The sequence below is a fragment of the Gekko japonicus genome, unplaced genomic scaffold (assembly GCF_001447785.1).
Source record: "Gekko japonicus isolate JY-2015 unplaced genomic scaffold, Gekko_japonicus_V1.1 scaffold4555, whole genome shotgun sequence".
NCBI lineage: Eukaryota > Metazoa > Chordata > Lepidosauria > Squamata > Gekkonidae > Gekko > Gekko japonicus.
The window spans coordinates 36,559-54,972 of NW_015165388.1; the positions used below are offsets into that span (position 1 = coordinate 36,559).

General features: G+C 53.3%; 1 protein-coding gene across 1 annotated transcript in view; it reads right to left on the reverse strand.

Annotated features, from left to right (window-relative positions):
* The window catches only part of LOC107109942 (GRIP1-associated protein 1-like), a 47,373-nt gene that overhangs the window by 6,818 nt on the left and 22,141 nt on the right, over positions 1–18,414 (reverse strand). The window contains 3 exon segments of the mRNA XM_015410652.1: positions 3,200–3,354; positions 17,628–17,671; positions 17,673–17,716. Of these exon segments, the coding sequence (XP_015266138.1) occupies positions 3,200–3,354; positions 17,628–17,671; positions 17,673–17,716 (243 nt within the window).

Genomic DNA, 18,414 nt, shown 5'->3' on the forward strand with positions numbered 1-18,414 from the left:
ATAACTCATTAGCATAACTTATTTGCATATGCCACACCCCCTGACATCACTGGAAGTGTGTCAGAAGGCAACACCCACCGCTCAGGCTCCACTGGACTGTTTTGGATTGCTAGCTATTGGGGGAGGGGGGGACATGCAGATCTGTCCTCGCAGAGGAGGGAGAGCTTGTACCTGAATAAAACTTGGTCTTAAAGGTGCCACTGGATTCTTTTGGATTGCTATCTGGCGGTGGTGGGGCTCTGCAACTTACCTGGCTGCTTCTTGCTCTGACTGAGGGCTGCTGGGAGCAGGGGGTGGGGCTTGTTGCATGTGCCCGCCCCTTGGGCTCTTTACTGCCGGAGCTCTGCTCCTGCAGGAAATTACCCCTGGGGAGCACTGCCCCCCCCACACCAATGCTCCCTCTAAGCTGTGGAGTCCTCTGGGCAAAAATTCCACTTTGTGAGGCTGTGAGTTCCCCTCTGGGCAGACTGGGGGATCAAGGCACCTGCTTTGTGGTCTAGCCAGACATATTCTGTTAAGGAAGGTCGGGGGAGGGGGGGACTCCACTCCAAACGCGTCCTACCGATGGGCAGATCGCTCTCGGGTGGCGGCCTGCAGCCACCCGTTCGGAGTGCGTGTGCTATGCTACAAAACGCAGACCACCTCTAAGGAGTGTGTCAGGGCACGCGTGTGTGCTGGGACAAATTCACACGGGAGCGTTACGAACAACCAGGGCTTTTTTTGGTAGAAAAAGCCCAGCAGGAACTTATTAGCATAACAGGCCACACCCAACAGCAGGAACTCATTAGCATATCGGGCCACACCCCTGACAGCACAGCTCATTAGCACATTAGGCCGCACCCCCGTGTTTCCAGAAGTGTGGTCATCCAGCCACACCCACCTTTTGCTTCTTACTCTGTTTACCTTGTTTGTTGTCAAAACCCAGGGCCTTTTTTTGTAGCAGGGACTCCTTTGCATGTTAGGCCACACACCCCTAATGTAGCCAATCCTAATGAGTCTCTGCTGTTGGGTGTGGCCTATTATGCTAATGAGTTCCTGCTGGGCGTGGCCAACTCGGGAGCCAGCCGGAACTCCGTTCCTGTGCGTTACGCCCCAAAAATAGCCCTGCAAACAACCCTAATTCAGACACGGGATTCTTCCTGGCTTCGCCTTCTGCTCTCTCAGGGGACCAGCCAGGAAAGAATGCTGTCTGGTTAACAGCTTCCATCCAGCATTCCCTCGAAGCTGAGTTAGTGTGAGCTAGCTCACAGTTTTTCCAGCCTCCGGCTCACACATTTCTGTCTCCGCTCAGGAAGGGATGCCTCCGGAGCAAACCGATTGATGCCGTAGCCAGATTGCTCGCTCACAACTTCAATGCCAGGAGCTCACAAAGTAGAATTCTTGCCCACAAGACTCCACAGCTTAGAGGGAGCATGACTCTCACCCCAGCCTTCCAGCAAAACTCTGATCTTATGCACCGTCGTGGTGTTTTGGTGGCTGGTGGGGGGGACAAACCCTCATGCCCCCCCCCTCTCGAACTGCTGCCTGCAGTGCTGGCCCTGCCCCCTTTCTACAAAGTTCTAGGCCTGACGGAGCTGGATTCGGTTAAATTTTTATCCCACGCTTTCCACCAAGGAGCTCCGGATGGCCTAGAAGGGTCTCCCTTCCCCAGTCTGTCCTCTCAACCGCCCTGTGAGGTAGGCTAGGTGTGTGTGTGTGGGGGGAGAGTGACCGGCCAGAGATCACTTTGTTGGCTGCGTGGCGGAGTGGGGATTCGAACAGGGACATAAGAACATAAGAGACGCCAATGTTGGATCAGGCCAAAGGCCCATCCAGTCCAACACTCTGTATCACACAGGGTCCTAGCCTGGCACCCTAACCGCTACACTGCTCCGCTTACCAAGGCCACTTTCCATGGTCAGTTTTCGGCTGCGTGTGACCGAAGCCACTTAGATGGTGATCGACATCAATGCTCCCTCTAAGACGTGGAGTCTTATCTCCTGGGTCCTAGCCTGGCACCCTTACCGCTACACTGCTCCGCTTCCCAAGGCCACTTTCCATGGTCGGTTTTCGGCTGTGTGTGACCGAAGCCACTTAGAGGGTGACCGACATCAATTCTCCCTCTAAGCCGCGGAGTCTTATGAGTAAAACCTCTACTTTGTGAGCTCCTGGCATTAGAGTTGTGAGTGAGCAATCTGGCTACTGCATCAATCAGTTTGCTCCGGAGCCACCCCTTCCTGAGCGGAGACAAATACGTGTGAGCTGGAGGCTAACGAACAGTGAGCTAGCTCACACTAACTCAGCTTAGAGGGAATGCTGGACCGTACAAGGGAGCACAGCTCTGATTTACCCCCACGGGGACTTTCGGTTCAGGTTCTGAAGAAGAAGAGACTGGATCTGTGCCCCGTCCTTCACTACCCAAAGGAGTCTCAAGTGGCTGACAATCGCCTTCCCTTCCTCTCCCCACAAGAGGCACCATGCGAGGCAGGTGAGGCTGAGAGAGTCCTGAGTGAACCGTGACTGGCCCAAGGTCACCCAGCAGGCCTCATGTGTCTCAAAGCAGCTGACAATCGCCTTTCCCTTCCTCTCCCCACAAGAGGCACCCTGTGAGGCAGGTGGGGCTGAGAGAGTCCTGAGAGAACCGTGACTGGCCCAAGGTCACCCGGCAGGCCTCAAGTGTCTTACAATCTCCTTCCCTTCCTCTCCCCACAACTGGCACCCTGTGAGGCAAGTGGGGCTGAGTCCTGAGAGAACTTGTGACTGACCCAAGGTCACCCAGCTGGCTGCATGTAGAGGAGTGGGGGATGAAACCCGGTTCTCCAGGCTAGAGTCCACCACCCTTACCCACCGCACCCCCACTGGCTCTCAGTTCAGGCCCACGTGGCTTTTCTCAACCCTATAGCCTTCCTGCAACCCTCTTCCCAATCGCCGTGGTGGGGGAAAGCACCATCACGTTGCAGCGGACTTATGCTGTCCCCCTCATGTGGTTTCCAAGGCAAGAGACAAGCAGAGGTGGTTTTTGCCATCGCCTGCCCCTGCGAAGCAACCCAGAACATCCTCGGTGGTCTCCCATCCCAGTACTAACCAGGGCCGACCCTGCTTAGCGTCCGAGGTCTGACGAGATCGGGCCGGCCTGGGCCATCCATGTCGGGGCCTTCCCATTCTCCCCAAAGGGTCCATATCCCTGGGGCGGAGCTCCCCCAAAGCCCCACCCACAAACCTTCTGTAAGTGCATGTTCTTGGTCAGCTGCTCCTCCAGCATATTCTGAAGCTTCTTGTTCATCTCACGCACGTTCTCGTCTCCCGGCTTCACCAGGTCACGCAGGACGCTGCTCAGGCTGCTGCGGTCAACCTGCCCGTGGGCTCCGGACACATCTGCCGAAAAAGCGGGATGGGGGGGGGAGAGAGTAATTTGATGGGCACCTCAAGGCTCCCCAGGAAAACAAGAGCTCTGGTCTGACTGTACCGCTTGAGACAGGGTCCCCCAACATAAAGCCATTCCCATTCCTTGCCATGCAGAAAACTAGCAACGCAGGAGGGAAAGATCCCTTTTGCCCTGATATCTAGCTTTCTACATGTGGGGATTTCTTTTTTTTGTACGAGAGGCAGATTCCATCATGTGAGCCCCCCCAAAAAATGGCCGCTGTAGGGGGTGAACTCTGTGGCATTAGAGACCCCATTGAAGTCCCTCCCCAAACTTTGCCATTTTCAGGCTCGATCCCCCAAACATCCAGGTATTCCCCAGCTCAGACCTGGCAAAGGAGGAGGAGGAGAGTTGGATTTATACCCTGCCCTTCACTCAGAGTCTCAGAGCGGCCTACAATCACCTTCCCTTCCCACAACCGACACCCTGTGAGGTAGGTGGAGCTGAGACAGCTCCAAGAGAACTTGTGACTGACCCAAGGTCACCCAGCTGGCTCCATATGGAGGAGTGGGGAATCAAACCTGGTTCTCCCAGGTTAGAGTCCGCACTCTTAACCACTACACCAAACTGCCTCTCAAAATCATCTAGCATGTTAAAATCTTCCAGCTCTGGATGTTAGACTGGTGATGAATGCCCTCCTTCCCTGGGTGTTCTTAACCAATCAGGGATCATGTTAATGCATAAGAACATAAGAGATGCCAATGTTGGATCAGGCCAAAGGCCCATCCAGTCCAACACTGAGTCACACAGTGGCCAAAAATACCAGCTGCCATCAGGAGGTCCAGCAGTGGGGCCAGGACACTAGAAGCCCTCCCACTGTTGCCCCCCCAAAGCACCAAGAATACAGAGCATCACTTGCCCTAGCCTGAGAGTTCCTATCTATGCCTTGTGGCTAATAGCCACTAATGGACCTCTGCTCCATATGCTTATCCAATTCCCCCTTGAAGCCGTTAATGCTTGTAGCCTCCTGTGGCAGTGAATTCCATGGGCTAATCACTCTCTGGGTGAAGACGGACTTCCTTTAACACCCGTCGCCATGGTGCCACGTAGCCAATCAGGCTTAGCTGTGTGGCAATTCTGTGAAGTCAATTCAGAGTGAGGGCCGGAGGCAGCGTTCTCAGTCCGAATTGGCGCTGGGGAGAGAGGTGTCCTGCAAACATCTTTTGCTCCTGGTTAGTCTCCAGCCCAGGTCATCAGACTTGAGAGTTCCTTTTGTGTGAGGCAGATCTGTTCACTCAGCACAAAGCCTCCATTTCGGATCTGTGTTACATTTCAACAAAATCAACCACCGGACACACAGCGGCGTCAGCTGCCTCCCCTCCCCTCTCACCAAGCCGGCGCTCGGCCCCCTCCAGTGGGGGACGTGTCTGGACGGCCCTCCGCCCGCTAACCATTACTCACCACTCTCCTCTCCCAAAGCCTGGGATAGATCTCAATCTCTTCAGGGGGCTGATGTAAATTTGGGGTCTTTTCCCCGTAGGAAGGCTGAGGAGCTGCTCAGCCGTGAAATTAGCAACGCAGCGGGAGAGAGATAACAGCACCAGCCTGTCCTCCGCCCCCACCCGGGGAAAATGGGCTTGGAAGAGAGAGAAATCGGGGAAAAGAAATTGAATGAGACCCCCCCACACCTGTCTGCTAGAAGAAGCAGCCTGAGCCGATTCCACCGAAGGGAGAAACCAGACCGGGAGGGCAAGCACGGACTCTGCGGGGTGCGCCAGATGGGTCCCGTAACAATGGCTTCAGCCCCCCACTTCGAGAGGCAGACAAGCAGGGGACTGGCAGTGGTGGTGGGGATCTGCGAGGGATGCCCGACGGGGAGCGAGAGAGACGCAAGGAGGCACGGCGGCCCCTCGATCCAATAAACCATACGAGTTTTTATTTGATGATGATTCATCAGTTCCAGAATCTATTCGATCCGAAGGGGGCAAAAAGAAGGGGGTGGGAGGGGGGAGTTCTTTCCGCTTTTCAGATTACGGATGTCGGCAGCAACAGCAGGCGCCCTCTGGGAAAATAAGAAAAATCGGCCGCTCCTCCGGTACATGGGAAGAAGAAAGAGCCTGGCGAGAGAGAAATCCCCCGGGGCCAGGCGCTAAGTGTTTAATTTAAACTTTAAAAAAAAAAAATAAATCCTGCTATATTAATCAGGGTCACCTTTTCCATACATCCGTGGAAAGGTTTGAAAAATCCCCGCATCTGACTAAAGTCTGCCGCTGTAATAAATCACACGCTTAGGACTCGGGCTGAGAGCGGCCTCTCTGAGCTCCTGCAGAGTATTTCCTCCGCGCCGCCCCCGTCCGGAGGCAGGAGAGAAACGCACACCTGTTAGGCCAGTGCAACACCTGGGTGGGCTGGTGGCTAGGGAGCTGCCCCCCAGTCGATGGCGTGCACGGTAAGGGCGGCTCGGACTGAGGTTTGAGAGACAGGCCGGATTCTGCCGCGTACTGCTTGGATCTACCCAGTTCTTACCGGCTCAACCGCTCCGGGCCCTGAAATCAGAAGTCGCTAAGCCTCTTTGGGCCCCTCTTCTTTTCAGAAACCCACCTCTGGCGGGATGTCCCCTGGCTACAAACGCACCCTTCTCACATTAAAGCAACACCACGTGCACGAGCCCGAAGCGCACGCGCTATGGCACTGTCCCTGGCGATCAGACCAGGGCTCATAAAGGGCCAAGACGGACAGCTCAAGAGATCTCGAGGCCTTCTTGACACAGGCAATGCTGTGGGGAAGGCCTGCGCGTCCACCCCCCCTCCGGTGGCTGTCTGCCGCAGTTTGCTCTCCCCGATTCCCCAGAGTGACACGGGGCCGAAGCAGCTGCGACATTTCGATCGATCCCGCCTGCTCTCCCTGCTCCGGAACTTCGGCCCTCATCAGCCCGGCTGTCTTTCAAGGCCGAAATCCTTCTGTACCTTGTCTCTGAACACGCCTGCCTGCCTCGGGCGTGCACGCCTCCGCCTCCCTCCTTCCCTGGCTGTGGAAAGCAGCCAGGAATCCTCTCTCCCGGTGTCAACTCTTCCGACCGGGAAAGGCGAACTGCCTTGCCTCCCTGCGCATCGATATATGCGACACCGAGGGCGAGGTCGGGCCCGGTGCAGCCCGACCTCCCTGTGCCACTCGCCTTCAACCGTCAACTTGATTTCGGACCTCCGAGTCACCCTTGAACGGCACGACGGATACGCCGGTTTGCAAATTAGAATTCTGCACCCTTCTGCAACCGCATCGTTTATGCAAACCGGCATGATTATTATTATCCTTTTACTTTGTGCATTATTCCGTCAATGTGAGTGTTTTATTGACTCGTGGGGATGAGAGAAGCCCGACGAAGGGGACAGAAATCCTGCCGCTTAGTCACTGGAGATCCCATTCTGCCCTGTTCCCTGCAAGAGCCAGAAATCCTATTCCTCTCTACTAAGTGATCCCTTCAAAAATTGCCGGAATAAGAGCTTGAAAACTGCTTTTTCTTTTTAAAGGTATGAAAACAGCCACCGCTTCCAGAATCGTGTGCCTGAATTAGTGTGATTACACACATGAGAGAGAGAGAGAGAGAGAGAGAGAGAGAGAGAGAGATCAAGGTGGGCCAGCCCTGTTGGTCTGAAGCAACACAACAAAGTTAGAGTCCAGCGGCACCTTTAAGACCAACACATTTTCATTCAAGATGTGAGTGTTCGTGTCCACAGCGCACTTTGTCAGGTGATGAAATGGAATTACAGACCGCAATTGTATCTACAGGGGTGGCTTGTTAAATTAGCATGCAAAAGAGTGAGGACACTTATTTTTTTAACAGATCGAAAGAATGACACCCTCCTTTTCTGGTTATCATCTGTTTTGGTTCAACGTCTAATTGGTGAGAATCCCGTCAGAGAGAGAGAGACAGACAGAGAGAGAGACAGACAGAGAGCGAAACAGACAGTCAGAACCCACAGCCAACAACGAAGTACACGCATTCAGGAACGGTCATACTTTTATTGCAGAGCTATGGATGCAGTAACATAAGCACTGTTAAGAATGGCGGTGGCCCCATGGGCATAATAGGATATAGGGTATTTGTATGCACCCCCCCAGAGCACTGGCCAATTAGGCACCCTCCTGCGTGCGGGATAAAGCTTGGAGACCGCTAGGTAGCTAAAGCTGAGAACCAACACTCTCCCACGGCACCTAGGAGAAACCCAGACAATACAACTCCCTCCTGCACATCTGTATAGATAAGCATTTCGGTGCAAAGCAGAACAAGCACAGAAAGGAATGCAGTAGCAATTAACTAGACACAGACCGAGATCCCCAACCCCCATGGCAGCGTAGCTGACAAGACAGACAGACACAGAGAGACAGAGACAGAGAGAGAGGTCTAGTCTGACCTACCAACCAGAGTTCCCTCTAAGCTGAGTCAGCGTGCGCTAGCTCACAGTTTTTTAACTTCCAGCTCACACATCCTTGTCTTTGCTCAGGAAGGAGGGCTCCAGAGCAAACTAATTTATGCAGCTGCCAAATCGCTCGTTCATGACTTTAATGCCAGTCGCTCACAAAGTAGAATTTTTGCTCACAAGACTCCACAGCTTAGAGGGAGCATTGCTACCGACATGTGTGGAAGGGAATGTCTGCATCTTTAACCAGTCTTCTTGCTGTCCAGGGGCCTCTTTAAGACCAACAAAGCTTTCACGTGCATGCACTGAATGTAACACAAGGAATATTTGGCTGACATACACTGCTCCCACCTCGGAAAAAGAAAGTAAAAATGCTGTTCAGCAGTGTTCCCTCGAAGCTGAGTTAGTGTGAGCCAGCTCACAGTTTTTTAGCCTCTGGCTCACACATTTCTGTCTTAGCTCAGGAAGGGATTTATTTATTTATTTATTTTTAGATTTATAACCCGCCCTCCCCAAGTGGGCTCAGGGCGGCTCCACAGCAAACTGATTTATGCAGCAGCCAAATCGCTCGCTCACAACTTTAATGCCAGCAGCTCACAAAGTAGACTTTTTGCTCACAAGACTCCACAGCTTAGAGGGAGCATTGCTGCTAAGTAAATTTATTTATTTATTTTTAGATTTATAACCCGCCCTCCCCAAGTGGGCTCAGGGCGGCTCCACAGCAAACTGATTTATGCAGCAGCCAAATCGCTCGCTCACAACTTTAATGCCAGCAGCTCACAAAGTAGACTTTTTGCTCACAAGACTCCACAGCTTAGAGGGAGCATTGCTGCTAAGTAAATTTATTTATTTATTTATTTTTAGATTTCTAACCCACCCTCCCCGAGCGGGCTCAGGGCGGCTCCACAGCAAACTGATTTATGCAGCCGCCAAATCGCTCGCTCACAACTTTAATGCCAGCGGCTCCCAAAGTAGAATTTTTGCTCGCAAGACTCCACAGCTTAGAGGGAGCCTTGCTGTTAAGTGACCTCCACGCTCTGGGAGTGAAGGGAGAGTCTCGGACTTATTTTGACATATTTATTGCTTTACAACTGTTGACTTTATAACCTTAGCTTGTTATTTAATTCTGTTTTCCACATACCTCAACAGCACCATCATGTGACATGTTAATTTGCTGTCCAGCCCGTCTAGAAGTCTGAACCATGCCTCCCATTCCATTGTATGCCTTGCACACGAAAGCTCATACCCCGAACAAACCTTGTTTGGTCTTAAAGGTGCTGCAGGGCTCTAAATTTGTTCTACTGCTTCACACCGGCATGGCTGACTACCTGGATCAGCCTTATTGGTATTATTATTGGTATTAAGCTGACGGGAAGAAAGTAGATTCCTTTGAAATGTGATGTTGAGAGTTTTACGGATACCCTGGAGTGCCAAAAAGACAGATCAGCATGTTCTAGGCCAAATCAAGCCTGAACGAGATCTCCCTAGAGGCTAACATGACTCGACTGAAGCTATTGTGCTTTAGTCACATGATGAGGAGACCGGAGTCACTGGAAAGGACAATAACGGTGGGAAAAGTTTGCGTTTTAGTCACATGACGAGAAGACAAGAATCACTGGAAAGGACAATAACGGTGGGAAAAGTTTGCGTGTTAGTCACATGACGAGAAGACAAGAATCACTGGAAAAGGACTTCCGGTTTATGGTGGCGCGCTAGCAGACTCACCTCCCGGACCTCCCGGGGGAGAAGCTGCGCTCCAGCCGAAGAAGGGGGTGCACAGGCTCGCAACCCCCCCCAAGGGCCCGGCGAAGGGACCCTGGCCATGGAACTTATAAGAGGTCACCTCTTCAACGGCAAAATGCCAGAGAATTGAGGCGCCTCTTCGTTCCGACGGTTCTCCGTGCTGTGAGACCGCATGGACTTAGTGACGCTGACCGGGACAAGTGCAGGAGATCACGCGGCAGAAATGAAATGAAAGCGAGGTCGAACGACCAATTATGAATGCGAGTCAATTCCGAAGCATTTAAAGGGGAAAAGATAGCTCCCCACCCCCCCGAATGGGGGAAGGAAACGAGCGGGGGAGGGACGCCTCCCATGCGCACAAACATTTGAACGATTGAGGGGGTAGCAGAAGAAAACGCGAGGGAAACTGCTTAGAAGTACTTACCAAAGCGAATTTAAGCGGTCAAGCGCACATTCAGAGACTTTTAAAAAATTCGCGAAAGTAAACAAACGATAAAGATGGCGGGGAGGAGGCTTCAGCTGGGAAGGCCAGAGGACGGGAAAAAAGAAGAGGACAGCAAGTCCAGCAGCGAGCTAGACTCTGGTTCTTCCAGAGAGGACTCTCTGTCAGAGCAAGGGGCAGCAGCCCCAAAAAAGTCCTTACAAGCTGCGGAAGAGAAGGGGAAAGGAGAAGTAAAGGCTGAAGGACTCTGAATTGTGCCTTTGAGACTTTTGATATGGGATGATCGGGGGTACTGTTTCTAGACAGTGAAATTTAAGCTCTAAAGGAAAAGTGTTATAAATGTTTGACTCAGTTTATAAAGGGATCAATGATGGGAAGACTTGATGTAACTAAGCTAGTTGGAGGATCTCCTCTCTTGGGCTTTTAGTTAGTAGTGGGTTCTTTACTTTATCCCGTATATGTAGTTTCCCCTCCCTTTTCTTCTGTTGTAGTTTTTTGTAGTGATAAAAAATAATAAAAAATCCCCTCCGGGGGCTCAAAAAAAAAAGAATCACTGGAAAAGACAATAATGCTGGGAAAAGTTTGTGTTTCAGTCACATGACGAGAAGACAAGAATCACTGGGAAAGACAATAACGCTGGGGAAAGTTGAAGGCAGCAGGAAAAGAGGGAGACCCAATGAGAGACGGACTGAGACAAGACCATTTTGGAGGACATGGAACTCATAAGGTCGCCGTAAGTCTGAAGTGATTTGACAGCACTTAACACCCGCACACGCATTGGTGTTATGCCTAAAAGAGGTTAATTAATACACGGACAGGGTAGATCCTCATGTTAGTTTGACAACCAATGAGTCTTGAAAGAGTGCCAACATCAATGGCTGGCCTGCCACACACAACCGCCATTTGCATATCTGCTGCTGCTCACCAATCAGGGAGCCCTGCAGCCTCCAGACTCCACCCTAAACGGACCGCGGACCACCTCGAAATATCCCTTAAAGCCGCAGCCTCCAAAAAAAAACTGTTGAGGTCACAGAACCAGTGTTCCCTCTAAGCTGAGTTAGTGTGAGCCGGCTCACAGTTTTTTAGCCTCCGGCTCACACATTCTTGTCTTCGCTCAGGAAGGGATGGCTCCAGAGCAAACTAATTTATGCCGTAGCCATATCGACCGCTCACAACTTTAATGCCCGTAGCTCACAAAGTAGAATTTCTGCTCACGAGACTCCACAGCTTGGAGGGAGCCTTGCACAGAACCACATGGGTCCCAGCGCTGTCGCTTGCCTAACTGCTACGCTGTGGGCTTGCCTCTCCCTTTCACTGCTAGCTTTCTACAGGCAAGCACAGAATATCCTGGACCCCGATCTGGAAGAGCAGATGTGCAACTCCTCTACTGTGAAAAGTCAATTGTGGCGCATGACGCAAATGAAGCTCAGAGGCGCACCCTGCTTAATTTAAAGGGGGGGGGTCACACGCAGAGACACGACAGGGACTCTCGGGGCAGGACGGCCAAGTGGTTGGAGCCAAAGGGCAACGTTTACTCCTGGATTTGGTTTCCAAAACAATTTGGAGGGCAAACCAGACTTATGACAGAGAGAGGGAGAAGGAAGCAGCGAAAGAGGCAGCAGCAGGAGATGGGGGGAGGATTGTATTTTTAGCGTTCATGAAATATTCACCGGCTGGGCCACGCGTTGCCAAGCTGAGGCAAAAGCGACCCCGGGCAGGCTATTTATAACCGGCTCCTGTTCCCTGCCCGCGGCGTGATTCTGCGTGGAAGGCTGTCCCCCACCCCACTCGGGCTCCTTGTCCATGCCGCCCCCTTCCCGTCTCGGCGTCCCCACCAGGCTTCGCCCATGGGCACCGGGGCTCTCGGTCCCTGCGTGGCTCAAGCCAGCCAAGGGCGACCGACAAATGCCAGAGCCACAAACGGGGACGAGACAAAGGGAAGGTGATCTAAGGAATACGAGAATGTTACATAAAGCGGGGGGGTGGGGGACAAAAGGGAGGCGAGGGGGGGGGGGATCAGGCTGAGCGCGGGAGACACCCCCCCGTTTTGGACACGGCAGCAGGACTGATGCGGCGGAGGCCCCCCGGTGAGAGCATGCAGGCAGGAAGGTGATCCGAGTCGGGACAGTCAGGCTCCCTGGTGGCCGAGCCTCCCGGCCTCTCGCTCCGGCTGACTTGCGGGAGATTTGCTGAGCCCGACGCTTTCCTGCGCCGAGAGCAGAAAGTTGACCGCTGTCTGCGCTTCCAGCTTGGGGCCTTTTGAGGTCAGAAGCCCCGTGGCTGAGCCGGCTCCCTCCAAACGTGTGGCTCAGCAAGCGGTTCCCTCCCCGTCCCCGTCCCACCTACGGCACCGGTGGGACTCCTCCGGGCCGATGGGACACACCTAAGCGCTTCTTTGCCAAACCCCCAGCTACTTGGAGAGAGCAGGGATGCCAGCCTCCAGGCGGGACCTGGGAATCGCCTGGAATTACAGCTTGCCCCCAGGCTAGAGAGATCCGTTCCCCTGGAGGAAATGGAGGCTTTGGAGGGGGGACTCCCTAGGGCATTGGACCCCACTGAGGTTCAGGGATGCCAGCCTCCAGGCGGGACCTGGGAATCGCCTGGAATTACAGCTCGCCTCCAGAGAAAATGGATGCTTTGGAGGGTGGACTCTGTGGCATTGGACCCCACTGAGGTTCAGGGGTCCTCCAGGCGGGACCTGGGAATCGCCTGGAATTACAGCTCGCCTCCAGAGAAAATGGATGCTTTGGAGGGTGGACTCTGTGGCATTGCACCCCACTGAAGTCCCATCCCTCCCTAGGCTCCACCCCTAAATCTCCAGGAGTTCCCCAAAGCGGACCTGGCAACCCTAACCCTTCACCAGCGGTCGGGGGTGGTGGTCTGGCAACCCTACTCCAGGGCCAGTGCGGTATAATGGTTTAAGAGTGTTGGATTAGTATCTGGGAGACCCGTGTTCCAATCCCCACTCATGCCACGGAAGCTGGCTGGGTGACCTTGGGCCGATCACACGCTCTCAGCCTAACCTACCTCACAGGGTTGTTGTGAGGATAAAGCGGAGGAGAGGAGAATGATGTAGGCTTCTTTGGGTCCCCCACTGGGGAGAAAGGCAGGGTACGAATGAATTCTATAAATACCTTCCTTCTCGCTTAGGAGCAGAAGCCAGCCTGGTCATAGAAGGCTTTGTGGCTGCGTAGAAAGCAAAGGCCAAGCTGAAATGCCGTCCTCTCCGGCTTCTCCAGGACGCCTGCTCATATTCAACTGTCCTCTTGCCCCACGCCTAAGAATGGCTACAGCTCCTTTAGCCAGGACTAACAGCCCCACAGCTGGTTGAACTCAAGCCTAGGCCTGTCTCTTTGCCCGAGGTTTTCAAGCAGAGGCTGGATGGCCACTGGACAGCAATGCTGATTCTATGAACTTGGGCAGATCACGAGAAGAGAGGGCAGGAAGGGTTGCCTCAGTGCTTAGTTCTCGTGGCCCTCGCTTACACGCCCAGGGAAATGCCGATCGCCACTTTGGGGGTCAGGAAGCCATTTTTCTCCAGGCCAGTTTGGCCAGGGATCCCGGCAGTTTTTGGCGTCTTCTGGGCATGGAACAAGGGTCACTGCGGGTGGTGGTGGTGGGGAGGTTGTTGTGAATTTCCCGCCTTATGTAGGGGGTTGGACTAGATGACCCTGGAGGTCCCTTCCAACCAGTGTTCCCTCTGAGTTAGTGTGAGCAAGCTCACAGTAGGTTTTTTAGCCTCTGGCTCACACATTTTCGCCTTCGCTCAGGAAGGATGGCTCCAGAGGAAACGAAGTTATGCAGTAGCCAAATCGCCCGCTCACAACTTTCATGCCAGCGGCTCACAAAGGAGGGATTTTTGCTCACAAGACTCCACAGCTTAGAGGGAGCATTGCTTCCGACTCTATGATTCTATGATTAGATCATGGCTCTGCAGAGATCTTGATTTCGCCGCTGTAACGCGCTCGCATGGGACTTGGACGCTTTGAGAATCTCTGCTTCCATTTAAGGATTAAAATCCAAGCAAACTCCAAGCTCCCCTTAAGGCTCCACAGCTTGGCAATATCTCAGGGCAAGTGGGGAAGAGGACCCTGGAGGGTGGCCAGAGGGCAGGAACTAGATCTTCATGGTGCTGTACGGTTCCCTGCCCTTCCTCACAAGGAGCAGAAATCAAGCAAATATACACGAAACATCAGAGAGACAGGTGTCGTGGTTTGGGAGAACTGGGTTTGATTCCCCACCCCTCCACATGCAGCTGCTGGTGTGACCTTGGGTCAGTCACAAGTTCTCTCAGAGCTTTTCTCTCAAGAGCAGTCCTCGAAAGAGCTCTCTCAACCCCACCTACCTCACAGGGTGTCTTTTTGTGGGGGGGAGGGGGAGGAGGAGATTGGATTTATACCCTGCCCTTCATTACCTGAAGGAGTCTCACAGCGGCTTACAAACTCCTTTCCGTTCCCCTCCCCACAACAGACACCTTGTGAGGAAGGTGGAGCTGAGAGAGCTCTTTCCAGAACTGTCCTTGAGAGAACAGCTCTGAGAGAACTGTGGCTTGCCCAAGGTCATCCAACAGCTGCAAGTGGGGAATCAAACCTGGTTCTCCCAGATTAGAGTCCACGCACTTAACCACTACGTTGTAAGCCACTCTGAGATTCCAAGTGAAGGGCGGGGTATAAATCCAATCTCCTCCTCCTCGTCTTCATTATTGGCATGATTTACATGGGTTGTAGAATTCACATTCTCTCAGGGAAGAAAGGAAGGAGGGGAATGTTCGTTTTTATCGTATTCGTCTATTTACTATTTACTCCATTTCTACCCTTGCCTTTCTTCCCAGTCGAGACCCAAAGCGGCTTACATCGTTCTCCTCTCCTCTATCTCGTCTTCCCGACAACCCTGTGAGGTAGGTTAGGCTGAGAGTGTGTGACTGGCCCAAGGTCACCCTGCGAGCCTCCATGGCAGAGTGGGGATTCGAACGGAGGCCCCAAATGGCTTACATTGCTCTCCTCTCCTCTATTTCATCTTCATGACAACCCTGTGAAGGTTGGTTAGGCTGAGTGTGAGACAAGGGTGAATGACATCAGAGCCAAAGGCTGCTGTGAACCAAAGCCCTGCAACAAACGTTCCAAGACCCGGGAAGTGACCCCAAGTGCGAGTTCTACCACAAACACTCCTGGATCTAGTGACAACCAATCTCGACTTGTTTGGAATCCGTTCCATCCGGCATCTGACAGAAGCAGAAGCCGTAGCTCGGCCAAATCACCCTGCTGGTCTGAACGTTACTTGCTTTCCACCCTACCTCCCCCACTCTAAACGATTTCACCGTGCAGTGATAGAGAGGGTAGGTACCGGGCTTCTTTTCCGCTCCTTCCACTGTTTCTACAAGCAAATACCCAACCTGGGACAGCTCTGAGATTACCTGAACTCTCTCTCTCGCCCTTGGATTCCGATACCATTTTCCCACCCAGGCTAGGTCACGGCCACACGTCCTAACTGCAAAGCGGTGCGGGAACAGAGGAGGAGAGACGCGGGCGATGGAGGATCGGGGACAGAGCGGCAAAGCCCTTCAAGGGCAATCCCCTCCAGTGTTCCCTCTAGGCTGCGTTAGTGTGAGCTAGCTCACAGTTTTTTAGCCTCCAGTTCACTTTTTTTTTGCCTCAGCTCAGGAAGGGATGGCTCCGGAGCAAACTAATTTATGCAGTAGCTAAACTGCCTGCTCACAGCTTAAAATGCCCGTAGCTCACAAAGCAGAATTTTTGCTCACAGCTTTGAGGGAGCATCAGTCCTCTCCCATACTCTCTCCAGCCTCAAAACCTTTCGCAGTAGCCTCCATGTTTCTAACCTTAACTCCGCCACCGTAAGGGTGTATTGGCCTGGGTGACTCCATCTTTGCTACACGCTGGTGTTTAGTTGTCCGTAGTCTTGGGAGAGGACGGTGTTAGCTGCTCTCAGGGGAACTTTCTCTCTGTCTCCTGCTTGTTAGCAGGGCTTATCTTCAAGGCCTGGGTTGTTTCTTCCACCTACTGGATGCCGGGTGCAAGGGGGCCTGGCTCATCCTAGTGTTTGGGATAGCATAATTAATCATTCTTTGACTCATAGCCAGCGCTTAGGGTATAAGACGTGTAGTTTTAGTTAGGCACTTGGTCTTGACGTCTGGCTAAGTTTTGTTGTCCATGTGCAAATCTTGAGGCCAGCTGGCTGGAGCTCAGCCTGCATCTTCTGTAACTGTGATGCATTATTAAAGATCTCCTTGTAAGTAAATCTGGATCTCTCGTATCATTTCTTTGGGAATTTCTGCAACCCAGGGAGCCCCTGGCCAGGGTCCGTAGCAAAGGGGCAGAAGCATAAAGCACCATGAGAAAGAAAGATCAGGGCATCCAGCCCAGAGTGGCGCATGGCACGTACGCGTCTGCTCCTCGTTTTCCTAAACGAGAGCAGCTTCCCTCCACGATGCTGCAAAAATGGCATTTAGAACTGTGGCTTGTGGGGCAATTTTTTTTTCTCGTGGGGCTGAAGTCCTCAGTGCAGAAAGAAAAGCCATATACCCAACAGAAAGCTGTGACCAGGATAGATCTCTAAATTGCAAGCTGTCAACCACTGGAGATGACAGTTCTCAGCTGCTGCAAGCTAATCACTTCTGCCAGCCTAAGCAACAATTCTGATAAAAGACTGGCAGGTGGGGGTGAGGACTTCTACAGTCAAGAAAGCTAATATTCAGGAAAACTCTCTTAAAGGAGACCAGTTTCTTGACACAGAGTTAGAAGGGATCCTAGAGGTCACCAACTCCAACCCCCTTGCTTAGTGTGGGAATTAGTCAACTACAGCACCCCACTCTGCTTAAAGGAGCACAGACCTTTAAAAAAAAGTTTAAAAGTGATTGGGGGGGGAAATCATTTACAGGAGAAATTCTTGTGGGGCTGTGCCTTTAAAAGGGGGGGCAGAGCCCCCCAAAGCCCCGCCGTAGCTACGGGCCTGCTGACAGCACAAGGACGGGTGTAACTGGGTGAAGTCTGGGGTCCAAAGCCCAGTTTCCCCACACCCAGCTCTGGATTGTAAGCCCAAGTCCTCCAGGGCTGGATGACTGTGCTGGATATTGTGCCGGAACGAGGCCACAGCTAGACGGAAGCACAGGGGAAGGGAGGAGGAGGCAATGCGAGGGAGGCTGGCTGAGGATGGCTGTGCGGCGTACGAGCACATGTGGTCCCTGTGTACTGCAGCCAGGGTGAGTTGGAAAACCCCTTCTCTGTGACGGGAGACACTGCTAACGGGTTTTGACAGCAGGTCCCCGTGGAGGCCGTCCCTTTGGCTGCTACCGCGGAGGGTCCCGCCCCCGCACTTCTGCTGGTGACACAGAAAGGCCTCTTCCGCGGACCATGCTCAGCACGGAGGCCGGGGGGACGCGGGGGCGGGCAGGGTCCGAGCCTGGGCCCGTCCGTGTCTGGCTCCGTCCGGGGCTTTGCGCTGCATCACGATCCAGCCTCCGCTAAAGGTTTCTGTGGCGCCTGCTCCTCGGGCCGAACGACTCATCGCAAGTGTCGTGACGCTTACCATGCGCTTTAATGGACAGCGCTCCCTGTTTTAACTCATACTGTTTTAACTCCTGGAGCCGCTCCTGGCCCCCGGAGCCGAGACCCCCCAACGGAAAAGCCCTGTTGCCCTGCCCGCCCGAACGCCAAAAGCCGCTCACCTATGCGACTGTCCATCACGTAGGTCTCGATGATGGCGCTCTTCCAGGTCCTCGGCCATGGAGGCGCTGCTGACCTCGAGGTGTTTCACCTGGGAGGGGGGAGGAGGAGGAGGGCTGCGTCACTCCCAGTCAGTCCCAGCAGGCCCCCAAGCCCGGGGGTCCCCGACCGTTTCGAGACCGCAGGCACCTCTGGGGTTCTGACGCAGCACGGTGGGCGGAGCTGCGGGAGGCGGAGCGAACCAGGAAACGGCTGCCACGGCTCACCTGCAGTCACACGGTGAAGACCCTCGTGCTGTGGGGGTCGCTGTGGCCCAAGCAATGGGTTTTTTAAAAAAAATCAGCACAGCCAATCGAATCTCCAGTGGCCAATCAGAACCCAAGCTAGGCAAAAGCCCCGTTTTCTAAAAACAGTTGGTGGACACCCAGAAAAGGAGGAGGAGAAGAGGAAGAAGAGGAGGAGGAGGAGGAAGAAGGATGATGAAGAAGAGGAGATTGGATTTATACCCCGCCCTTCACTTGGAGTCTCAGGGTGGCCGTCCCATGGGGTCCTTCTGCCTTAAGGGGAAAGGGCCGTGGCTCAGTGGCTGAGCCTCTCCTATTGGTATGTAGAAGGCCCCAGGTTCAATCCCCACCATCTCCAGTTAAAAGGACCAGGAGGTGATGTGAAAGACCTCTGCCTAATACTCCCAAAGAGCTGCCGCCAGTCGGGGCAGACAAGACTGACCTTGATAGACCAGTGTCCTGTCTCAGGATAAGGAAGTTTCATGTCTGTTCATTATTAAGGCAC